The following is a 20,281-nucleotide window of genomic DNA, read 5'->3' as shown; positions in this document are numbered from 1 at the left end:
CAGGGGGAGGAGCTCCCAGTCCAGGCCCCGCCCACACTGAGCAGGGGCAGACCTCCCAGCCCAGGCCCTGCCCCCATGCCACCCACCGTGACCAGGGAGAGGAGCTCCCAGCCCAGGCCCTGCCCCCACTGACCGGGGGAGGAGCTCCCAGGCCAGGCTCCAACCCTACCCCACCTGCAGTGACCAGGGGGAGGCGCCGCGGGGTGGCCACGTTCTATGGTGTTTATTAAAAGCAGAACGGTCACGGGTGCAGGGACCCGACCCCCCCCAGTAATGAGAGAGGGTGCCCTGGGGAGATCCCTAGGGGGCTCGGTGTCCCCTCACGCCAGGTCCCCCAAGGAGCAGCCGGGGTGGGGGGAATAATTGGCAGGATCTTGCCCCCCCCCCCAAATTACAGACAAAGAAACAGTTAATAAATACATACCATGGCCCCCCTGCTCCTAGGGGCCAATCAGAAGCCAACATCCCCACCCAAATTTGAACCATGGAGCCCCTGCACAACTGAAAACCCCCCATCATAAGCCAGGGTTCCCGGCGAGCCCCCCATTACCCCTTCTCTGCCCCCCACCAGCTCATCACCCCCCGCTCCCTCCCACCAGTCCCCCATCACTGCAGCCAGCCCCTCATTACCCCTCCTTCCCTCCCCTGCCAGCCCCCCATCACCCCAGCCAGCCCCCCATTACCCCTCCTTCCCTTCCCCCGCCAGCCCCCCATTACCCCTTCTTCCCTCCCCCATCAGCCCCCCATCACCCCAGCCAGGCCCCAGATCCTGATCCCCTGCCCTCCACCCCCCTTCCTTCCTCTGATCCCCCCATCCATGGAGAAAATCCCTCCCCCCAGCTAGGGGGGACTCCAGGGCCATCCCTCCGCATTTCCCCTGGGGGGGTTATGCCACCTCCCCACCCCCATCCATCCTGCAGCATCACCACCTCTGGGGGCATCAACAGGGGGACGTGATGCCCCCTTCCTGGGCGGGATCCATCCAGATTTGGGGGGCGGGAATAAACATCCGTCCCTCCCCAGATAAGATTCTTCCACTGATGAGTGAATCTGGGAGGGGGGGGATTTGTTTCTCCTGTGTCCACTCCCCCCCTCCACATGGCACCGTCCATCGTGTCCCTGGCACTGTCTCCTTTCCACGGTGCACCCCCAGCTGGGGGACAGAGGGCATGTGGGGGAAGAACGAACGTCTCTTCCACGGCTTCCTCCCCTGCAGCAGGAGGGTGGAGTGGAATGGTCCGTGGCTTCCTTCCCCCACAGCAGGAGGGTGGAGTGGTAGAGTCCGTGGCTTCCTTCCCCCCCCCCATAGGAGGGTGGCGTGGACTGATCCGCGGCTTCCTCCCCAACAGGAGGTTGGAGTGGAATGGTCTGGCTTCCTTCCCTCCCCCTACCAGGAGGTTGGAGTGGAACAGTCCCTGCCTTTCTTTCTCTCCTCCCCCGAAAGGTTGAAGTGGAATGGTCCGCAGCTTACTTTCTTCCTGGGGGAGGTTGGAGTGGAACAGTCCATGAGGTCCTTTTTTTTCCCCAGCTCCCCCCTGTGGGAGGGAGGAATGGGTTGGTCCACAGTTTCTGTTCCTCCTCCCAGCAGGAGGCTGGAGTGGATCGGTCCATTGTTTAATCCTCCTCCCTCACTTAAGAAACTGGAGTGGATCAGTCCATGGTTCAGGCTGGAGTGGATCAGTCCATGTTGACAGGGCGGGGGTAGCTAACGGTGGGGGAGCGGGAGGTACCAAGTGGCTAAGCTGGGATGGGGGTGTCGGAATGCTGGGTTAGTCGGTCTGGTCCATGGCTGCCCTGCCTAGTGGGCGTGGCCGGTGCTGGCTCCGCCCACTCAGCGTAGGCTCCGCCCTAACTGGCTGGTCAGGGGTCACTGCGGGGTGCGGGGGTCCTGGCCGGGGCTCAGCTCCCCCGACAGGCGGTCGAAGGCCTCGAGCATGGTCTGGCGCACGCTCTCCGTCAGCGCCGGCACCGCCTCCGGGCCCAGCCCCCGCGTGGGCATCGGCGCCAGCACCTGGATCAGACAGCGCCCTGCAGGGGAGGGGGGCGCGTGAGGGGGGCGGGAGAGCCCGAACTGCCCCCACCTACAGCCCCCACAGCCCCCTTCCCCCCCACACGGCCCCCTTCCCCCACAGCTCCCTTCCCCCACCCACAGCCCCCCACCGCACGGCCCCCTTCCCCCACCTACAGCTCCCCGCAGCTCCCTTCCCCCACCGCACAGCCCCCTTCCCCCACCACAAGGCCCCCTTCCCCCACCTACGATACCCCCCACCAACCCCTCTCCCTGACCCCTGGGGTCACTCACCCGTTGTGAATCTTCTCTCCTTCTTGCTGTAGAAATCGCGGTACGAGGACATCACAATGGGGATCACGGGCACCTGTGGGGGGCAGGAGTGGGTTCAGAATCCCACCCTGCGCCTCAAAGCAGCGCCCTGGGCCCCATCTCCCTCATTCCCAGCGCCCGTGTGAGGTGTCGTGTGAAACCCGTGAGCCGCTGAGACCTGCTGGCCTCTCCCAACGTGGGCCGCGTTGGGGTGCAGGGAGCTGTGAGCTGCTGCTGTGGGGGGGCTACTGGGACCGGCGGTGACCCACCCCCAGGCGGGCGCTCCTCGACCCTGAGGGCTGCCCAAGCCCCATGTGCCGGGGCTGCTCTGCTCTGCGACCCGGGTGCACAAGGCCAGGCCGGGGGATCGACCGGCCCCGGGACTCAGCAAAGCCCAGCGGGACGTCTGGGCGAGTGTCGTAGGCACAGGGGCCGAGGGCAGAAACGAGGGGACGGGGCCTCATGCGTTGGCCCTTCTCCTCCCCCGGCCACGCGGCCGCTGGGCAGACAAAGCCTCTGACCGAGGAGACTGGCCCCAGGCTGCAGGGAGAGGCCCGGGTGCTACGAAGAAACGTCCCGTGGGGCGAGAGAACGGGTGAGCCAAGCCCGCCTGCGAGGAGCCGTCAGCTGTAGCCGGTGCGCTCACCGGGCGTTCGCTTTGGTAACGAGCGCGGCCCTTCGGCTAATCGCCTCCCGTCTGGCTCTGGCGTGAATAAACCTGGTTTCTATTGTCCCTAAAACAGGGGGTTTGCTCGGCGCGCTCGGGGTCTCCGCTCCGGTACAAAGGCTGGGGCGTGTCCTCCCCACAGCCGGGGGGGCGGGCGGGTAATGAACTCACACTGGCCAGGCTGCTGCCCAGGACAGGCCGGCCCAGCTCTGGGGTGCAAGGCTGGGGGCTGGGGGGGACTGGCTGGGGCCTCTCTCTGTGTGCGAATAGGGGGTGGCTCTGGGAGCCTTCATGCGACCTCGCCAGGTGTGGGGCTCCCCATGGGGCTGAGTGATCACAGCACCTGGAGGGTTTGCTGCAGCTCACTGGCCTAGCTCTGTGAGAGCCAGCTGGAGCGTGAAGGGGGCCCAGCAGTTCCACGGTCCCAGGCGATACCCCGGGAACCCTGTCACCCCCAAGTAACTCACTGCACCCAGCCCAGTCAACATGGGGCTGAGAATCTCTCCAATACCCCCCCTCCCATCAACCGTGCTACCTGGGCCTGCACAGCGGGGGGAGCCCCGGGTTGGGGGGGGAACTTACCTGGGCCCACACAGGGCTGGGGGGGTGCTCAGGGGAACGTACCTGGGCCTGCACAGCCAGGTGGAAGGCCCCGCGTTTGAAGGGCAGCATGGAGCCATTGTGGTTCCTGGTTCCTTCGGGGAACACCCAGACCCGGACCTGCCAGAGAGTGTGGGGTGAGAGCGGGGACACACACAGCACATGCCTCCAGCCCCCCTCCACTTCCCCCCATGGAGTCCCCCATACCTCCCACCCCCGCACAGACACCCCCATGGAACCTCCCAAAAGAGCCCCCCAGACACCCTCACCCCAGACACACAGACTCCCCCATGGAGCTGTCCCCACCCTAACCACATAGGCTCAACGCGGCCCCCCCAGCTGTGCACCCCTCCGTTCTCCCCCCCTACGTTGTCGCGCAGCATGGTCTGCGCCGTCTCCGACATGACGCCGATGGCGTCGTCCGTCTTCTTGCGGTTGATGAAGATGATGCCGCCGAGCCAGCAGGCCAGCCCCACGGTGCCCATGTACATCAGCTCCTTCTTGGCTATGGGCACGCAGCGGTCGGGCAGCACCTCCATCATCCCTGCGGGGAGCGAGGGGTTAACGGGCTGGGAAACCTCCCACCACCAGCCGTCCCCGCCCACCCCCTCCTCCAGCCCTGCGGGGAGCGAGGGGTTAACGGGCTGGGAAACCTCCCACCACCAGCCGTCCCCGCCCACCCCCTCCTCCAGCCCTGCGGGGAGCGAGGGGTTAATGGGCTGGGAAACCTCCCACCACCAGCCGGCCCCGCCCACCCCCTCCTCCAGCCCTGCGGGGAGCGAGGGGTTAATGGGCTGGGAAACCTCCCACCACCAGCCGGCCCCGCCCACCCCCTCCTCCAGCCCTGCGGGAGCGAGGGGTTAATGGGCTGGGAGCCCCGCCCCCACCAGCCGGCCCCGCCCCCTCCCACTGTGCCCTCTGTTGGGCTCAGCAGGGACTGCAGGAGCTGGGTGCTCCCACTCCAGCGCAAGGCCCGCCCCAGCCCCCCGCCCCGGCCCCCCGGGCCCAGCGCCGGCCCCCCCCAGCCCCCCGGCCCGGCGCACCCAGCAGGTCGAGGGAGCTCTGGTGGTTGGACACCACGACGTAGGGCTCGGGCAGGTTGAAATGCTCCAGCCCGCGCACCTCGATGCGGATGCCGTACAGATACTTCACGTGGTGCAGCATGAACCGGATGATCCTGGGGGGGGGACAGAGACAGGGGGGTATTGGGGGGGGTTCCCCGAACAACCCCCCCCCACCAAGGCTACATTCTAGCCTCGGGCTTCACTGAGACGGGGCCCCATCCCCCCCGCCGCCGGCTACAGCCCTGCCCCCGCTATATCCCACCCCCTGAGCCCCCAGGCACTGAAACACAGCCCCCTCCCCCCACTATACCCCACCCCCCTGGGACCCCTGCCCCTCCCCGCTATATCCCACCCCCTGAGCCCCCGGGCACCGAAACACAGCCCCCTCCCCCCACTATACCCCACCCCCCTGGGACCCCTGCCCCTCCCCGCTATATCCCACCCCCTGAGCCCCCAGGCACCGAAACACAGCCCCCTCCCCCCACTATACCCCACCCCCTGGGACCCCTGCCCCCCCCCGCTATATCCCACCCCCTGAGCCCCCGGGCACCGAAACACAGCCCCCTCCCCCCACTATACCCCACCCCCCTGGGACCCCTGCCCCCCCCGCTATATCCCACCCCCTGAGCCCCCGGGCACCGAAACACAGCCCCCTCCCCCCACTATACCCCACCCCCCTGGGACCCCTGCCCCCCCCGCTATATCCCACCCCGAGCCCCCGGGCACCGAAACACAGCCCCCTCCCCCCACTATACCCCACCCCCCTGGGACCCCTGCCCCCCCCCGCTATATCCCACCCCCTGAGCCCCCGGGCACCGAAACACAGCCCCCTCCCTCCACTATACCCCACCCCCCTGGGACCCCTGCCCCCCCCGCAATATCCCATCCCCTGGGACCCCCAGCACCTTGACACAGCCCGTCCCCCTGCTATATTGCACCCGTCCCAAGCTACATCCCAGCCCCTAGCAGAGAGATGGCCCCCCTCCGGGTCCCAGCCCCAGGACACTCCCCAGCCCCCCCGGCCCCGCACTCACTTCATGTTCTCCACGCTGCGGCCCCGCAGGGCGCAGAGCGGGATGACCAGCACGGCCAGCGTCAGGATCCAGCCGTTGTAGAAGGCCATCTTGCAGAAGTACCTGAAGGAGGCGCTGCACTCGTAGAGGAGGGGCACGGCCAGCAGGAGCAGGGCGAGCGCCCACTGGGCCAGCGACAGTTCCATGGCCCTGCGGAGACACGGCCCGTCACGCAGGCTGCCGGGCGGGGTAGCGGGGGGCTGCGGGTCAGCAGCGAGGGGCACCAGCAGCGCTGGGGGGGGCAGGGTTGGGCTGGCAGGGGGCTGCGGGTCGGGAGCGAGGGGCACCGGCAGAGCTGGGGGGGCTAGTGGGGGGCTCCAGGCGTGAGGGGTGCCAGAGCCTGGCGGGGCTTTGGGCAGGGAGTCCCAGGGTGATTTCGCTGGCACAAGCCCGGCTTTCCCTGGTGAAAGGCCCCGAGCCCGCGGGATGGAACGGCCCGTCTGGGGCTCTCTGGAGCTGCCGGAACCGAGCAGCAAAGCAACCGGGGGCTTTGCCAAGCCAAAGGGAAGGTTACTGGGGGGCAGAGCACTGGGGGGAGCGGCCGCAGACAGGGCTCGTCTGCCACCAGTCGAACCACCTGGGCTGTAAAAATACAATCGACAGAGACGCACAGAGACACACAGACACACCCCGATGCTGCCCCTGCCACGGCCTGCTACGCGCGGGGTGTGTGTAAGAACCGCGTGCATGCGGCAGACGGGAGTCACGCCCCACGGGTGTGCACACGCCCGGCCGAACACACGCCCACGGACTGCGTCTGCAGTGCACGTCCGCGTAGGCAGCGTGTAGCTGTGACAAAGCGGGAACTGTTTGCAGTGTTTTATGAAGCCGCGCGGTGCCTCAGTTTCCCCTACCCCGTGCACGGTGCCCAGTGGGTTGCAGCGCCCGGGCGGGGTGGAATGGAACCAGCTCAAGCCGACCCAGAGCAAGACGGGGGCTGGAGAGACGGTGCTGGTGCCTCAGAGCGCCACGGACCAGGGGTGTGGAGCCAGGGGACCCGGCCTGGGGACACGCGAGTGGGGGGGCTCTCCCCAGGAAGGGGCTACGGGATGGGGACTCCGGACGGCTCAGTGGGAGGTGCCGGGGGGACGCTTCGGCTCAGGCTGGACAATGCAGCGGCGGGTCCCCGAAGCGGCTGCTGACGCCCGGTGGCAGCGGTGGGGGCCCCGGGTACGCGACCACTTCAAGTTCACAGCGTGTGTGCGCCAGAGCAGAAACGGTTCACGCCAGCGCCTCGTGTGCGCACGGGCAGGGGGTACGTGGCAGCATAGTGCCGGCCCTTGGACACACGCGGCTTGTCCGCAGTGCGCGTACACACGGCGTGTCCAATCGTACACACGCGGCTTGTCCGCAGTGCGCGTCACCATTTTCAAGGAGGGAGAGAGGCCGCCGGTGGCCACTAGCGGGGCACTGCCCTGCTCTCCATCGCTGGGGAGATCCTCGCTAGAGCCGCGCTGAGTCGCCTGTTCCCTCTCGCGGAGGACGCACTGCCAGAGCCCCAGCGCGGCTTCAGACCACCCCGAGGCGCCACCGAGACGATTTCCACAGCCGGGCGGATCCAGGGAAACGTCAGGGACGCCCCCAGGAGCTGCACACGGCCTTATCGACCCGACCAGCCGCGAGGCTCTGTGGAACATCCTGTCAACGTTTGGCTGCTCAGGCAGATTTATCACCGTGGTCAGCCTCCTCCAGGACCGGACGGCTGCCTCCCTCCTGTGCTGTGGCTCTGCCTCTGAGCCCTGTGTCGTCCCAACGGGCGTAAAACAAGGCTGTGTACCGGCACCCCGCCTTTTCTCCCTTTCCTCAGCAGCTACGAAAGCACTAACCCAAGACCGTCTACCCCGGGACACTGGCATCCAGCATCGGACTGACCCTAACCCTTTCTCATCTCCAGCCCAGAACTCCTATCGGCGACAATAACCGAACTCCGGTACGCAGGTGATTGCGCTGTCGTTGGGCACTCAAAGGGGGACCTACAAACAGCCCATAATTGCTTCTCTGAAGCTTACAAAAGCCTCGGGCTGACTCTGAACATCGGCAAAACAAAAGTTCTCCACCAGCCAGTCCCCGGTCAAGCATCAGACCCAGCAAGGAAGATCTAGATCATAAAATCCTATAAGATCAGGGTTGGAAGGGACCTCAGGAGGTATCTAGTCCAACCCCCTGCTCAGAGCAGGACTAATCCCCAACTAAATCATCCCAGCCAGGGCTTTGTCAAGCCTGACCTTAAAAACTTCTAAGGAAGGAGATTCCACCGTTCCAGTGCTTCACCACCCTCCTAGTGATATTTTCCTAATATCCAACCTAAACCTCCCCCACTGCAACTTGAGACCATTACTCCTTATCCTGTCATCCGCTACCACTGAGAACAGCTGAACTCCATCCTCTTTGGACCCCCGCTTCAGGTAGCTGAAGGCTGCTACCAAATCCCCCCTCATTCTTCTCTTCCGCAGACTAAACAATCCCAGTTCCCTCAGCCTCTCCTCATAAGTCATGTGTTCCAGGCCCCTCATCATTTTTGTTGCCCTCCGCTGGACTCTTTCCAATTTTTCCACATCCTTCTTGTAGTGTGGGGCCCAAAACTGGACACAGTACTCCAGATGAGGCCTCACCAATGTCGAATAGAGGGGAACAATCACGTTCCTCGATCTGCTGGCAATGCCCCTACTTATACACCCCAAAATGCCATTGGCCTTCTTGGCAACAAGGGCACACTGTCGACTCATATCCACCGTCACCCCTAGGTCCTTTTCTGCAACGACGAAGAGGAAATGGAAAATGTAGAATTCTTTGCCTATCTTGGCAGCCATCTCTCAGAGAGGGCAGAGAGAGACGTCGACATTCAGCACAGGCTCTCTCGCCAGGCGTTTAACAATCACATCATCAGAACACACGCGAGACTTTTCGTCTACCAAGCGGCGGTAACCCCAACTCTACGGCTGTGAGACGTGGGTGACCTACACACAACAGCTGAACAGCCTGGGACGCCAGCCCCAGCACTGCCTCCGGAAGATCCTCACAGTAACCTGGGAGGATCATTGCACTGCGGCCAGTGTCTTCACAGAGGCCAACGTCTTCCGTGATTATCCACCACCAGCTGCGGTGGAGCGGGCCCTGGGTGCGCATGGCCGACGCACGCTCACCAAAACAATGGCTGCACGCCCAGCTCACCAAAGGAGAAAGGAAACGGGGAGGCCCAAAGAAACGCTTCAAAGACACCCGCAAGATAAACATCAAGAGACGTGGCATCGACAGCACGCACTGGGAGACAGCAGCCCAGGATGGGGTAACTGGCCAAGACTTGTCAGAGGGAACGTCCACGCCTTGCCCCGGTCGCAGAAAAACACCGGCCAAGAAAGGAAACACAACGGTCTCGCAGCACTCGCAGGCCAGCCCTGTCTTCCAACACCCCCCGCAACCTCTGCCACGGAGCCTGCGGCTCACGGACCGGACTCCTCCGTCACCACAGGACCCATGAAAACTAAAACCTGTGAAAGATCATCCTCGAGGGATCGCCAACGAGTACACGTACATTCGGTGTGTACAACTGTCCGCACGCACGGCTTGTCTGCAGTACACGTACACACCGTGTGGGTAATATCGACACCCCCGGACTGCGCCTGCGTGGGGGCGTGCCCTAGAACACAGACTGCACACCCAGGGCGTGGCTGCAGCGTCCACGCTCACGCGGTGTGCCCACAATGCAGGGAACGTCACACCCCCGCCGATCAGTCTGTCGGAGCGTGTCCCTTTACACGCCCAATGCACTCGCTGGCTGGGTGCTCACAAGCGTCTCTCGCACGCTGGATCTGCACACGCCGTGCATCTCCAATACGAAGGCCCAGTGCAGCTCTGAACACATTGTAAATTCACACACGCACGCAGCGTGCACAGACGGCAACGGTGCCAGATGGGCTCGCACCCGTGGTCCATCGAGCCAACAGCCTGTAACCCCCCAGGGAGTCGCCAGCCCTGAGCTCTGGGGCGCCCCAGGGACCCTTCTCCAGCCCCATCGCTCTCTCCCTGCTAGGACCCCTCCACGGGCCATGCCTCCAGCGATGCCCTAGTGCCAGATGCCATGTGCCCTGGGCTGTGCCCGCTGGCAGGGCAGGCAGATGGCGGGGGTTCCCGGGGGCAGGACGTGCAGTCAGCTGCCCCCCTCACAGCACCCCCAGAGCTCCCAGGCGTGGAGGCTGCCCTGGAACCTGGCTCTGTTAGGGTCAGCACACCCGTCCTGCCTGCCCTTCACTCGGACCCCCGGAGCACCACAGGGGGGATGGGAAAACCTCACCTGGCTTTAACACTCGCTGTCAACAGGAGCTGAGAGCCTGTACATCCCCCCGTCCTCCAGCTGTGTACAACACACCTGCGGGGCGTGCAACACACGGTCAGCATACAGCCGTGCCCCATGCCTGTACCTAACACACAGAGTATGCATCACACCCGTGGGGCGTGCAACACACTGTCAGCATACAGCCGTGCCCCATGCCTGTACCTAACACACAGAGTATGCATCACACCCGTGGGGCGTGCAACACACGGTCAGCATACAGCCGTGCCCCACGCCTGTACCTAACACACAGAGCATGCATCACACCCGTGGGGCGTGCAACACACGGTCAGCATACAGCCGTGCCCCACGCCTGTACCTAACACACAGAGTATGCATCACACCTGCGGGGCGTGCAACACACGGTCAGCATACAGCCGTGCCCCATGCCTGTACCTAACACACAGAGCATGCATCACACCCGTGGGGCGTGCAACACACGGTCAGCATACAGCCGTGCCCCACGCCTGTACCTAACACACAGAGTATGCATCACACCTGCGGGGCGTGCAACACACGGTCAGCATACAGCCATGCCCCACGCCTGTACCTAACACACACAGCACGGATCACACCCGCGGAGCATGCAACACACAGTCAGCCTACAGCCATGCCCCACGCCTGTACCTAACACACACAGCACGGATCACACCCACGGGGCGTGTAACACACGGTCAGAGTACAGATGCACTGCACTCCTGTACCTAACACACAGAGCATGGCTCACACCCTGCCAGGCGCACACCTGCAGGGTGTGTAACACATTGTCTATACACATGATGTATATAATATGTTGACACTCTCTCACATGTGGTCACACACATGCACACACACACAACACACAGAGTACGTCATATTGTGTCTGTACGTACACGGGGTAGGTAATATACTGCTGCTATACGTACCCCTCCCCCCACTTACACACAGTGTATAGTGTATACACAAACACGCAGGGTATAGAATATTGTCTACATACTCATGCACAGGGTTTGCATATAACACATTATCTCTACAGCCATCTGCGCGGTATGCGATATACACCCTGTGTGCGTATCTAGAGACAGTACAACACACTGCCATAAACACGCCCGGAGGATATAGAATATGCCATCTCTACACAAGCAGGGTAGGTACAGAATATCCTGTCTATACACACACACCGTCTGTAACACACACCCGCACACAGTGTGTGTATGGTGGGAACTGAACAGCCATACGCTCTCAGTACTTGCCCCAATGCAGGGTGTGTATACAACCGACAGAGACCGTACCACAATCTCCCCCGCACACACGCAAACACGCCCCGTACACATCTCTCGCCCCGGCACAGCAAGTTGTGTGGCTGGGAATTTCCTACGGTTTTAATCCCTGCAGGGTGACATCACGGGCCCGGCCCGGCTGGAGACACCCGCTCAATGAAGCGGAGAACAAGCAAGCCGGGAGGGAGACAGGAGAGCGAGGGATGGGGAATTTCCTCGCCTGGGGTGGAAGAAACCCTGACACTGGCAGCGAAGATGAACAGCAGGGATGGAAATGGGGGCCAAGCAGGGGAGCTCCGGGGAACGGCGTGAGCAGCTCGCACCGGGCGGGGCAACCGCCCAAGTCCCGCCAGAAAAGCCTGGCTGGCCACATGGTCCAAATTCACGAGACTCCACATTTGGGCCTCTGTCGGGCGAGCTGCCCAGCCGCGCCCACGGCCCGCATGGCCAGAAACTTTGGGAACGGAAAGCGAGAGGTTCCTCCCGCAAGCCCGTGACTCCAGGAGTTGGGGGTTCAAGGGACCTGAGCCTGCCGCCCCCCGCTAGCCCACGCTGTGAACACGGGATGGGAACCGCACGGCTCAGCCGCTCCAGCCTCCCGACCAAAGAGCGCCGCGCCCCCCGGGACCGCGCGAGGGCCGGAGAGGAACAAAGCAGAGCAGCCGGGCCGGGCCGGGCCACCGCGAGACGGGCAAAGCACCAGCCGGGCCTTGCCAAACGCACACCCGGCGACCGCGGGCCGGGGAGATCCGGGGGCACGTCGTGGCCCGGCACACAGCCCCCGCTCGAGGATAAGTACACCCCCACGGCGAGTGACACGCGGGGGATACGCATCCAGCACGGCTGGTACGACACACAGCGGGGCCATCACACGGAGCGTACGACAACACGCCCGGCCCGTGATGGAGCGGGAACGCAAACATGGCAGCAGGGGGCAGTGCAGCCCTGTCACACACACACACACACATTGTGGCCCCACAACAGCCCACGTTTGCACACCCAGCGGGTGTGTAAGTACCACCCTGGACACAGCCCCCATCCCCGCACCCGGGGCAATGAGCTTGGGGCCTCTCAGCCCCCCAAGCCACCAGGCGGTGGGGGGCTGCAGGGGCTGGGTTCCGGGCTGCAGGGCTCCCTGGGCTGGGATGTGGGGCACTCCCCGAGCGGCGGGGGGGTGGGGGGAGGGGGCAGGGGCAGGACCTGACTCAGGAAGGAGAAGAGAGAAAAGGAGAGAAGCGGGGGGGGGAGGGATGGGGTGACCGTGACCCCCCCTCACAGCCCCAGCTCCTCCCTGCCCCCAGGGACATGCCCAGCTGCGGGGACCCACAAACTCCACCTCCCCACAACCCCCCAGCCCCCCACCCGCTCTCTGCCCCACAATCCCCCAAACTCCCCCCCTCAACCCCCCGCCCCCTCTCTGCCCCACAATCCCCCCAAATTCCCCCTGCAGCCCCCCACCCGCTCTCTGCCCCGCTCTCTGCTCCACAATCCCCCCAAATCCTCCCCGCAGCCCCCTGCCCCCTCTCTGCCCCACAATCCCCCCAAATTCCCCCCCGCCCGCTCTCTGCCCCACAACCCCCCGCGCTCCCCCCGCCGGGAATCCCCCCCGGCACCTGCGGGGCTGCTGGGGTCGGGGGCGGCGCGCCCCGCCGGGCTCTACCCCCCGCGCCCCCGGGCTCGGGGCCGGGCCATGGCGCCTGGTGCTGATGCTGCCGGCGGGGGAGGGCGCAGGATGCTCCGGCTCCGGCTCCGGCTCCGGCGGCTGCGGCGGCGCCTCCCCCCGCGGCTGGGGGGGCCCGGCAGGAAGTGGGGGGGGCGGGCTGCGCCGGCAGCCAATCAGCCCCGCGCCTGCCCTGCTCCGCCCCCGCCCCCCTTGGGCCCCCCCGGGCCCCCCGCCCCCCACTCTCTCCCCTGCCCTCCATCCCTGCCCCATCCCCCGCCCCTCTACCCCCTCCCCTCCCTCCTCTGCCCCCCTCTTCTAGCCCTCTCCCCCGACCCCCACCCCTCCCTTCCTCTCCTCTCTCCCCCCGCCCCTCTGTCCCTCCCTGCTCTCCCCCCCGCGGCCCCCAACCCCCTCCTGTCCCCCCAGCCAGCCACCCCCCTCCTCTCCTCTCTCCCCCCGCCCTCCTATCCCCCCAGCCAGCCACCCCCTCCCTTCTTCTATCCCCCCACCCTCTATCCCTCCCTGCTCTCCCCCCCGGCCCCCATCCCCCCTCCTGTCCCCCCAGCCAGCCACCCCCCTCCTCACATCCCCTCTCCCTCCTGTCCCCGCAGCCAGTCACCCACCTCCCCTCCTCTATCCCCCCACCCCTCTATCCCTCCCTGCTCTCCCCCCCGCGGCCCCCAACCCCCTCCGTCCCCCCAGCCAGCCACCCCCCTCCCCACATCCCCTCTCCCTCCTGTCCCCCCAGCCAGCCACCCCCCTCCCCTCTTCTATCCTCCCACCCCATCTCTCCATCCCTCCAGCCCCCAATCCCTCCCCGCTCTGTCCCTCTCCCAGCCCCCAGCCCCATCCCTCCATCATTCCCCTGCCCCATCTCTCCATCCCTCCAGCCCCCAATCCCTCCCTGCTTCCCCTTGCCCTTGGTCAGCTGCTACCCTTCCCTCCATCCGCCTTCAGTCTCCTGCCTTGGCTCCTCTCCGCTCTTCCAGCCCTTGCTCCTCTCCGGCCTCCGGCCTCCCCCTTCCTTCTTCCCTTCCTTCTCTGTGTGCCAGACGCTGGGAACGGGCGATGGGATGGGCCACTCGATGGCCCCTGCTCTGCCCATTCCCTCTGGGCACCTGGCCACGGCCACTGTCGGCCGATGGGACACGGGCCTGGATGGACCCTTGGTCTGACCCAACGTGGCCGTTGTTACGTTCTCTCATCCATGTGTCCACCTCTTCCTTCCTCCGCCTTCGCCTCTATTCGCTCGGCCCCTCGGGCTGGCTCCTGCCTCCGCCTGGTCTGTGTCCTCTGCCCCGTCCCTCTGCACCGCCCCGTCTCTCTCCTCCGCCCCGTCCCTCTCCTCCGCCCGGGCTGTGCCCTTCGTTCCTTCTCTCTCCTCTGCCCCGTCCCCCTCCTCCGCCCCATCCCTCTCCTCTGCCCCGTCCCTCTCCTCCGCCCGGGCTGTGCCCTTCGTTCCTTCTCTCTCCTCCACCCCGTCCCTCTCCTCCGCCCCGTCCCTCTCCTCCGCCCGGGCTGTGCCCTTCGTTCCTTCTCTCTCCTCCGCCCCATCTCTCTCCTCCGCCCCGTCCCCCTCCTCCGCCCTGTCTGTGTCCTTCGTTCCTTCTCTCTCCTCCGCCCTGTCCCCGTCCTCTGCCCCGTCCCTCTCCTCCGCCCCGTCTGTGTCCTTCATTCCTTCTCTCTCCTCCGCCCCGTTCCCCTCCTCCGCCCCGTCCCTCTCCTCCGCCCGGGCTGTGTCCTTCGTTCCTTCCCTCTCCTCCACCCCGTCCCTCTCCTCCGCCCGGGCTGTGTCCTTCATTCCTTCCCTCTCCTCTGCCCCGTCACCCTCCTCTGCCCCGTCCCTCTCCTCCGCCCGGGCTGTGTCCTTCATTCCTTCCCTCTCCTCCGCCCCGTCCCTCTCCTCCGCCCCGTCTGTGTCCTTCGTTCCTTCCCTCTCCTGCGCCCCGTCCCCCTCCTCCGCCCCATCCCTCTCCTCCGCCCCGTCTGTGTCCTTCGTTCCTTCCCTCTCCTCCGCCCCGTCCCCCTCCTCTGCCCCGTCCCCCTCCTCCGCCCCGTCTGTGTCCTTCGTTCCTTCCCTCTCCTCCGCCCCGTCCCCCTCCTCCGCCCCGTCCCTCTCCTCTGCCCCCTCTGTCTCTTGCGTTCTCTCCCCGGCCGGCCGGGGCCCGGGGCAGGCGGAGGGGGCTGAGGGGGCTGGGAGCTCGTGGGGCCGGGCTTTGCCATGACAGGCGGGGGCGCAATGGGCGGAGAGGCCGGTTACCATGACGGTGTTGGCCTGGTTGCCGGTTACCGAGATGTTGTGGGCAGGGTTGCCGGTGACCATGGCGATGGGGTTGGGTTGATGGGCATGGGGCTGGCAGTTGTCACGGTAACGTGACAGGGTTCCTGGTGACTGCAGTGACATGGTGGGGTTGGCGGTTGCCATGGCAGGCTGGGTGGTTGTTATGGTGACATGGAGGGGGTGACCGGTTGCCATGTTGGAATGGTGGTTGCCACAGTGACATGGCAGGTTGGGGGCGGTTGCCATGGTTGCACAGCAGCCATTTTACCCAGGCCACTCTGGCCACTGAGGGGCTCAGGCCTCACCCTGGGCACTGGGCCCCAAACCGGAAATGTCTCCCACCCAATCAGGGCCTCCCCCACCAGGCACCACCCACTCCACCACCAAGACTCTCCTCCAATCACTTCTGGGTCCCTGAGCCAATTGGACGTTGATTGGATCAAGGGGATGTCGATCAATCTGTGTCTGGCCCCATTACCCTGCTGCAGCCAATTAGTCTTCTGGCTGTTAGAGTGACAGAAGCAACAACCAATAAAAATCCGTCTGGCCGCAGAGAGACCCCGCCCCATGGTGGTGATGGACGTCGGATCGGTGCTGTCAATCAAGATTCCCCCCGCAAAGCGCCAATACCCGCCTCTTTCCCTAGCAGCCAATCAGATAAATCTGAGGCTTGATCGACAGGAATAGAAGCCAATAGAATAGCCTATGTCGCCAGCCACTAGGAAGAGGTTATAAACAGCATGGGCCAATAGCAGATGAGAAGATTATGATTGACAAACAGAAGACCCAATAGAAATGCTAGTTGGGCGTACGGCAGGTCTTACTGAGCAGCAGCCAATGGAATCCGTCACTATCTTTGATTGACAGCAGCTGAACCCATTGAGCGAGCGGGGGCATTGGATTGGCCGTCGGAGTGGCCAATGGGATTATCTAGGGCAAGGAGGAGGGGTTCCCGTCCAGGGGGGCGGAAGATGGCGGCAGGAACGGGCCCGGGGGTCCCGGACGGGGGCCCCGAGGTGCCAAACCGCGACCGCGGCGCCTTCGAATGTAACATCTGCCTGGAGCCGGCCCGGGAAGCGGTGATCGGGCTCTGCGGGCACCTGTACTGGTGAGGGGCGGGGCGAGGGGGCGGGGTGCGGGAGGGGCGTGTCCAGGCGGGGTGAAAGCGAGGGGTGTGTCGGGGAGGGGCAGGGTGAAGGGGGAGGGGTGTGTCGGGGAGGGGCAGGGTGAAGGGGGAGGGGCGTGTCCAGGCAGGATGAAAGCGAGGGGGGTGGGATGTGTCAGCGTGAAGGGGGAGGGGTGTGTCGGGGTGGGGGGCATGACGGGGTGGGGGAGGGGCAGAGTGAAGGGGGAGGGGTGTGTCGGGGTGGGGGAGGGGCGGGGTGGAGGGGCATGACGGGGTGGGGGGAGGGGCAGAGTGAAGGGGGAGGGGCGGGGTGGGGGAGGGGCAGAGTGAAGGGGGAGGGGTGTGTCGGGGTGGGGGAGGGGCAGGGTGGAGGGGCATGACGGGGTGGGGGGAGGGGCAGAGTGAAGGGGGAGGGGTGTGTCGGGGTGGGGGAGGGGCAGGGTGGAGGGGCATGACGGGGTGGGGGAGGGGCAGAGTGAAGACAAGGGGGCGGGTGGATTGAAGGGGGGGGGGTGGGACGGATGTGTCGGGGGGCAGGACACATGTAATTCCTTCTCTCTCTCTCTCCCCCCTGCAGCTGGCCCTGCCTGCACCAGGTGAGTCCCGGGGGGGAGGGGTACCTCCCCTCCCATAACCTTTCAGCGCCCCCCCCCGTGGCCCCTCAACAGCCCCCTTCCCATGATGTTTCAGGCCTCCCTCTGCATGTGACTCCCTCGGGCCCCCCATAAGCCTGTGCCTGCCCCCCGAACCCGTGGGGTGGGGCAAGCGGAGGCAGTGGGGGGCTGCGCGCTAACCTCCCCCTCCTCCCGCAGTGGCTGGAGACGCGCCCCGAGCGCCAGGAGTGCCCCGTCTGCAAAGCTGCCATCAGCCGCGACAGGGTCGTCCCCCTGTATGGCCGGGGCAGCGCGGGCCAGCAGGACCCCAGGTGCGGGGCAGGGCAGGGGGGGCGGCAGGACCCCAGGTGTGGGGCAGGAGGGGGGGCGGCAGGATCCCGGGGGCAGGGGAGGCGGGGCTGAGGGAGGGTGGCAGAACCCAGGTTTGGGGCCGGGGGGAGAGGAGGGGATGGATGGGAAGCATCAGCGAGATGGGGGGCAGGATTGGGGTGTGTTGTTCTGACCCATCCCCCATGTCTCTGCCCTTCTCAGGTTGAAGACCCCCCCTCGGCCGCGGGGGCAACGCCCGGAGCCGGAGAGCCGTGGGGTGAGTGTGAGGCAGCGGGCCACCCCCCCTCCCCAATGCTGCTGACACCCCCTTCCCCCAGGGCTGTGCCCCACGAGCCCTCCCATGGTGCTAAACCCCCTTCCCCCAGGGCCATGCCCCCCCCAGTCACCCCATGGTGCTAAATCCTCCTCCCGCAGGACTGCTCTCTGCCCTCCTCCCACGGTGCTAGCTCTCCCCCTTCCCCCCAGGGCTGCGCGCCCCCAGCCCCCACACGGTGCTAACAGCCCTTCTCTCTGCAGGGCCCACCCCACACCTACCATGACACCGGCTTCCACATGGCCTTTGGCATCGGAGCCTTCCCCTTCGGTGTCTTCACCACTGTGCTGCGGGGGCCCGAGGCAAGAGCAGGTACGACCCCCCCAGATCTCCCTACTGCTATCCCCAGATCCCTCACCCCCCATGGACCCCCCTGCTGCTACCCCCACATACCCCCTGATCTCCTGCTGCTACCCCCAGATCCCCTACCCACCCTCCAGACCCCCCTCCTGCTACCCCCAGCCCTCCCAATCTCCTCGCTGCCACCCCGAGATCCCCCCGATCTCCCTGCTGCTACCCCCACCCCCCCCACCCCCATGGACTCCTCCTGCTGCTACCCCAGCCCTCCCAGATCTCCCCGCTGCTACCCCTAGCCCCCTGCGGACCCCCCTGCTCCTCCCCCAGCTCCCCACTACATGCTGCCCACTCCCTGCTGCTATCCCAACCCCCCACAACTTTCCACTGCTCCCTGCTACCCCCCTTCCCTCTCCCCTTCCATTACACCCCATGCTGGACCCAGCCCGCAGCTTGGCATGGGGGTGCCAGGCTGGATTCCCCTGGTCCCCGCTTCCACTTACCTCTCTCTTCCCCCAGATGAGGCCGGCGCCCCCCGCCCCTCGGGCTGGCAGGATTCGCTCTTCCTCTTCCTGGCCATCTTCTTCTTCTTCTGGCTCCTCAGCGTCTGACCCCCTGGGGGGCCCCGCCCCCCCCAACGCAGCCCCAGGACCCTGCCGGACTCACCCCCTGCCCTGAACCACACGGATGGGGACGGGGGGTTTCCCCCGACCCCTGTGCCCACTAGGGGCAGCTCTGGAATTTGGGGAGGGGGTTGCTGGCTGGTTTGGGGGAGATGTGGACCCCCAAGTGGCTGGGCTTACTCCCGCTTACACTCCCCAATTTAAATTGGTCCCCAGTGTGGCGCTCCCCCACGGCCTGGAGCCCCAGTCTGTGGCACCCCCTGCGGGCTGGCCCAGGAACTGCAGGCTGGACAGGATCGCAGCTGGGGGGGTGCCCTGGGTTAGAGGGGGGGCGGTTTGGGGGGCAGCAGGAGCCCAGGGGGGCTCTCTGGCTCTTGAGATAATCGTGGTTGAATGGAGGTGAATAGCAGCTAGGGGTGGGGGGCAGGGGGGAAAGCAGGGTTGGGGGTTCAGTGTATGCTCCCAGCTCTGATTAAAACATCAGTGATTCTTCAGCCCCCTGCGAAGAGTGTGGGGGGAGGGACTGAGAGGCCTGGGGGGCTCGGCCCCGGTGCCTGAGAAACCAGAGCCGTGAACCGTCAGGCCTGGGCCCGAGGAAGATGGTGCTGGAGGAAGCGGGGGGTCGGGGAAAGCGGGGGGGCTGGAGGAAGGCGGGGGTCAGGGGAAGGCCGGGGGCTGGAGGAGGGTGAGGAGCAGAGAGGTTCTGTGACCGGCCCAGAAGAGCCCGAGAAGGGTCAGAGCCAGGGGGTTGCAGCCCTGGCCCCCTGGGTGAAGGGCCGCGACCAGCCTGCGGGCGCCAGCGATGCTGGCGAAGGGGGGACGTGTCCCTGGCAGCAGGCTGGCTTGAGGGGGGGTCCCACGAGGGAGGTGGAGAAAAGGGACCAGCAGGGGCTACAGCTCAGGAGGGAGGGGCACCAGCAGAGCTGGGGGGCAGGACTGGGGTGGAGTAGTGGGGGGAGACGTGGCTGGGCCCATTGGAGGGTCAGCCAGCATGGGGGGTTGGGGGGGCAGCAATTTTCCCCTCACCCGTGTCCCCCAGCCAGATCTCCCCCAGCTATGCCAGGGGCTGTGTTAGGGGCAAGCCCAAGATATGTGGGGGCAGAGCCCATCCCTCCTGCTTCTGGGGAGGGGAGCAGGACAAAGAGTGGGAGACAGGTGGGGTTTCACGCTACTCCCCCAAGCTGACCCCTCTAAGCAGCACCTGTAGCTGCAGCCTAAGTTGGGGGACCTTGAGGGATTTGGGGCCTGGTATGGAGAGCAGCAGATGTCCCCCCTTTGGGGGCATCTCTGAGTGGGGCTCAAGTTGAGGGTGTCCTTGGGGAACCCCCCCCCGGGGGAGGCTTTGATTAGGGCAGCCTTGGTTTTGGGGTTCAGATTGGGGGAATTGATTTGGGGGAGATAGCAAGTTTCAGGGACACGCCCGCTTAAATCCATGGACCTGAAATAACCAGCAGGTGGAAAAAATATATTTTATTATATAGGCAAAAAAGTCTGTACATCAGCAAAGGGGGGGGAAAACCCTGGGGGGGGGAACCCCAAACCAACACACATGGACTGTGCTGCACCCTTCCCCTTACTAATCCATTTGAGGCCTAGTTCCCCCTCAGAAGCCTGCTCTTGAGTAAGGCTCATTTCCGCCCCCCCGGCCTCCACCCCAGCTCTCCTAGGTTGGGCCCACAGCCCCACACTGGGGTCCTAGGGTGCAGGAGAGGCCCCCATGTCAC

The 20,281-nt window shown here is 65.4% G+C and overlaps 2 protein-coding genes across 2 annotated transcripts; one reads left to right on the top strand and one right to left on the bottom strand.

The window, feature by feature from the left end:
- Positions 1 to 815: 815 nt before the first annotated feature.
- On the bottom strand, positions 816 to 13,027 carry AGPAT1 (1-acylglycerol-3-phosphate O-acyltransferase 1). The gene is made up of 7 exons (XM_074970871.1): positions 12,927 to 13,027; positions 5,686 to 5,874; positions 4,631 to 4,764; positions 3,956 to 4,131; positions 3,612 to 3,707; positions 2,303 to 2,375; positions 816 to 2,028 (listed from the first exon to the last, which is right to left on the bottom strand). Exons 2-7 carry the CDS (start codon positions 5,868 to 5,870, stop codon positions 1,868 to 1,870), a joined length of 825 nt encoding a protein of 274 aa, XP_074826972.1. The 5' UTR covers positions 5,871 to 5,874; positions 12,927 to 13,027; the 3' UTR covers positions 816 to 1,867.
- A 3,178-nt stretch (positions 13,028 to 16,205) lies between these two features.
- RNF5 (ring finger protein 5) lies at positions 16,206 to 18,944 on the top strand. Its single transcript, XM_074970877.1, has 6 exons — positions 16,206 to 16,365; positions 16,961 to 16,979; positions 17,196 to 17,308; positions 17,529 to 17,583; positions 17,844 to 17,952; positions 18,454 to 18,944. Exons 1-6 carry the CDS (start codon positions 16,229 to 16,231, stop codon positions 18,543 to 18,545), a joined length of 525 nt encoding a protein of 174 aa, XP_074826978.1. The 5' UTR covers positions 16,206 to 16,228; the 3' UTR covers positions 18,546 to 18,944.
- The last annotated feature ends 1,337 nt before the right edge of the window (positions 18,945 to 20,281 follow it).

This window comes from Natator depressus, chromosome 14, assembly GCF_965152275.1.
Source record: "Natator depressus isolate rNatDep1 chromosome 14, rNatDep2.hap1, whole genome shotgun sequence".
Classification (NCBI taxonomy): Eukaryota; Metazoa; Chordata; order Testudines; family Cheloniidae; genus Natator; species Natator depressus.
The sequence above is the reverse complement of the archived record's forward strand: the minus strand, read 5'-3'. Positions and strand labels throughout refer to the sequence as shown.